Source organism: Cebus imitator, unplaced genomic scaffold (assembly GCF_001604975.1).
Source record: "Cebus imitator isolate Cc_AM_T3 unplaced genomic scaffold, Cebus_imitator-1.0 Scaffold181, whole genome shotgun sequence".
NCBI lineage: Eukaryota > Metazoa > Chordata > Mammalia > Primates > Cebidae > Cebus > Cebus imitator.
Genome location: NW_016107496.1, coordinates 1,198,466 through 1,200,985, shown reverse-complemented (window position 1 = coordinate 1,200,985; position 2,520 = coordinate 1,198,466). Strand labels below are relative to the sequence as shown.

At 54.8% G+C, this 2,520-nt stretch overlaps 1 protein-coding gene across 1 annotated transcript in view; it reads right to left on the bottom strand.

The window, feature by feature from the left end:
* LOC108316047 (trophinin associated protein) overlaps positions 1–1,144 on the bottom strand; it is a 10,180-nt gene extending 9,036 nt beyond the window's left edge. Inside the window, exons 1-3 of the mRNA XM_037744656.1 lie at positions 980–1,144; positions 578–726; positions 293–485 (exon numbers count right to left, since the gene is read on the bottom strand). Of these exons, the coding sequence (XP_037600584.1) occupies positions 293–485; positions 578–721 (337 nt within the window). The 5' untranslated portion in view covers positions 722–726; positions 980–1,144. The remainder of the gene's footprint in view (positions 1–292; positions 486–577; positions 727–979) is intronic.
* Positions 1,145–2,520: the final 1,376 nt, after the last annotated feature.

Sequence of the window (2,520 nt, the reverse complement as noted above, 5' to 3'; positions counted from 1 at the left end):
GAGATGGGATCTCCCTCTGTCTCCCAGGCTGGTCTCCAACTCCTGGCCTCAGGTGATCCTTCAGCTTCAGCCTTCTGAGTAGCTGTGATTACAGGCACAAGCCATCACACCTGCAAGATGACATTTTGCTGGAGGAAAGGGAGGCCTTCTAAGAGCAAAGAGCTTTCCAGGAACTGGGACCAGGACTGTTACAGTAAGCAGGAGTGAGTGCAAAATCCCAAAACCCCACTTTTACTCTTCCTAGTCCCCTAGTCAGCCTTGGAGGCTGTGGTCCCAGGGCTCCAACAGGTACCTGTCTGGGCAGGGGGCTCAGGCCCCACATTTTGACCTCCAGGGCTAGGCCTGAGCTCCTCCAAGGGGTTTCGATGCTGAGTGGTCCCCACCAATCTTTGTGATGTCTCTGCTTGGTGCCTGGCTTTCGGCCTGGGGCCTGCTGAATCAACGTGGTGGTGTTGAATATTGAGCGGTGGTTTCTGCACCCATCTCTAGGGAAGGGAGGGGGGCCAAAAAGGTGGGGTTTAGAGTTAGGGCACATTATTGGTGTGACTATCGTCTTCCCCTACTAGGCCCCTCTTACCCTTGGATCTTGGTTCTCCTGGTCCAGGGCGCACGATGTAACAGTGGGTAAAGGCGTGCGTCTCTGAGAGCGTACCGGAATCTTGCTAGGGGTAGGAGATACACCCCGGAGGAGGGGATCCTTCGTGGCTTGGAGGGTGGTCATGATGGCTACAATTGAGACGGAGAAGAAGGCAGGCAGAATCGGAGATCAAAGATCAACCAGTCCTCGGGGCACCTGTCCTCCATCCCTGATACCTCTGCCCTAATCCACGCTCCCACAAGCCTCCGGCGCTTGCAAGACCGCTCTTATGGGTGCTACCTCCAGACACCACGAGCCTATTTTTTCGCCCTTGGGTCCCGAACTGCCCTCCTCCCTCTGAGCCCAGCAGCCCTCGTTCTCACCAAGAACCCTGTGCCTCACCTTCTCAAGAGCCCCTCGGAGCCGACCCAGCCTTCTCCGCTTTTCGCCTGACTCTCAGCTACTGCTGGCTGCAGCTACTTCCCCAGTTTGTAAAATACGCCAACCTTCTGATTGGCCCGGCCGCGCACCCGTGGAGGCGCGTGTAGCCGGACTCAGCCGTCCAATCCGAGGGCTTCGCAGGAGGGGCCAAAAAAAGGACCAGTTGTCGAACCACTTACTGGCCAGGAAAAAAAAAAAAACTGCCTCGGCTCAATCAGCCAATCCGAGAGCGGAACGCGGCTGGAAGGCGGGGAAAGAGGAAGGATGGGGCTGTTCTGAGGCCGGGAAAGGCGCAGCCCTCTGAGTATTCAACTGGAGCGGTTGTGTTCTCGCGAGGCCTCGGGACCGGCGAGGGGCCGACTATTGGCAGGAAAGGGCCGTCGCAGCATTAGGGGAACAGTTGATTGTTCTGATGGCAGCTAACGGTGCTGGAGGCTGGCTTGAGCCACCGACCCGGCTTGACCAAGGCATGGCACCAAGCTTTGGGAACGCCATTACAGAGGCTCATAGAAAACCTCTGCGTCCGGGCGCGGTGGTGCGCGCCTGTAATCCCAGTACTTTGGGATGCCGAGGCGGGAGGATCTCTTGAGCTATAAGTTCGAGACCAGCCTGGGCAACATAGTGAAACCACCCCCACCCGTGTCTCTATAATAATAACAAACGTAATAACAAAGTAATAATAGTCCCAGTGCAGTGGCGTGCGCTTGTAGTTCCAGCTGCTCTGGACGCTGAGGCAGGAGGATTGTTTTGAGCCCAGGAGGTTGAGGCTGCAGTGAGCTGTGGTCGCCCCACTGCACTCCAGCCTAGTCAACAGAGAGAGAGACCCTGTCTTTAAAAAAAACAAATAAAGAGAACATCTTCACGTTGTCTCCAGGATAAGGAGCTGCCTTTAAATGGGTGGAGAGGGCTGGAGGGAATCCAACTAAGCCTAACAACATGTGCTCTTTGGAGCCTCAGAACCCAGTGAGGTGTCTGGTGAGGTTTTCTTCATTTCACGGAGAGGAAACAAAACTGTTTTTGAACTCAGTTACCACAGCACCAGAATTGAATGGCTACTCACACCTGGGGGTTTCCTTGCCTCCAGGTTGCCTTTTGCAAATCTAGAGGTCTTAGGAGAGAGGGCTCACCTGCTGATTATTGGTGGGCAGGGCTGTGAGGCTGAGAGATCCCAGAATATCCTCCTTAAGATGAAAGGAGTAACCCCTAATGGGGGGACAGGAAATGAAAACACTTTTTTTTTTTTTTAAGACGGGGTTTCACCATATTGGTCAGGCTGGTCTTGAACTCCTGACCTCAGGTGATCCGCCCGCCTCAGCCTCCTAAAGTGCTAGGATTACAGGCGTGAGCCACCGCGCCCAGCGAAAAACACTTTCAAGTTTACAGAACTCTGGTAAAATTTCCCCCTCGCCGGGCGCGGTGGCTCAAGCCTGTAATCCCAGCACTTTGGGAGGCCGAGGCGGGTGGATCACGAGGTCAAGAGATCAAGACCATCCTGGTCAACA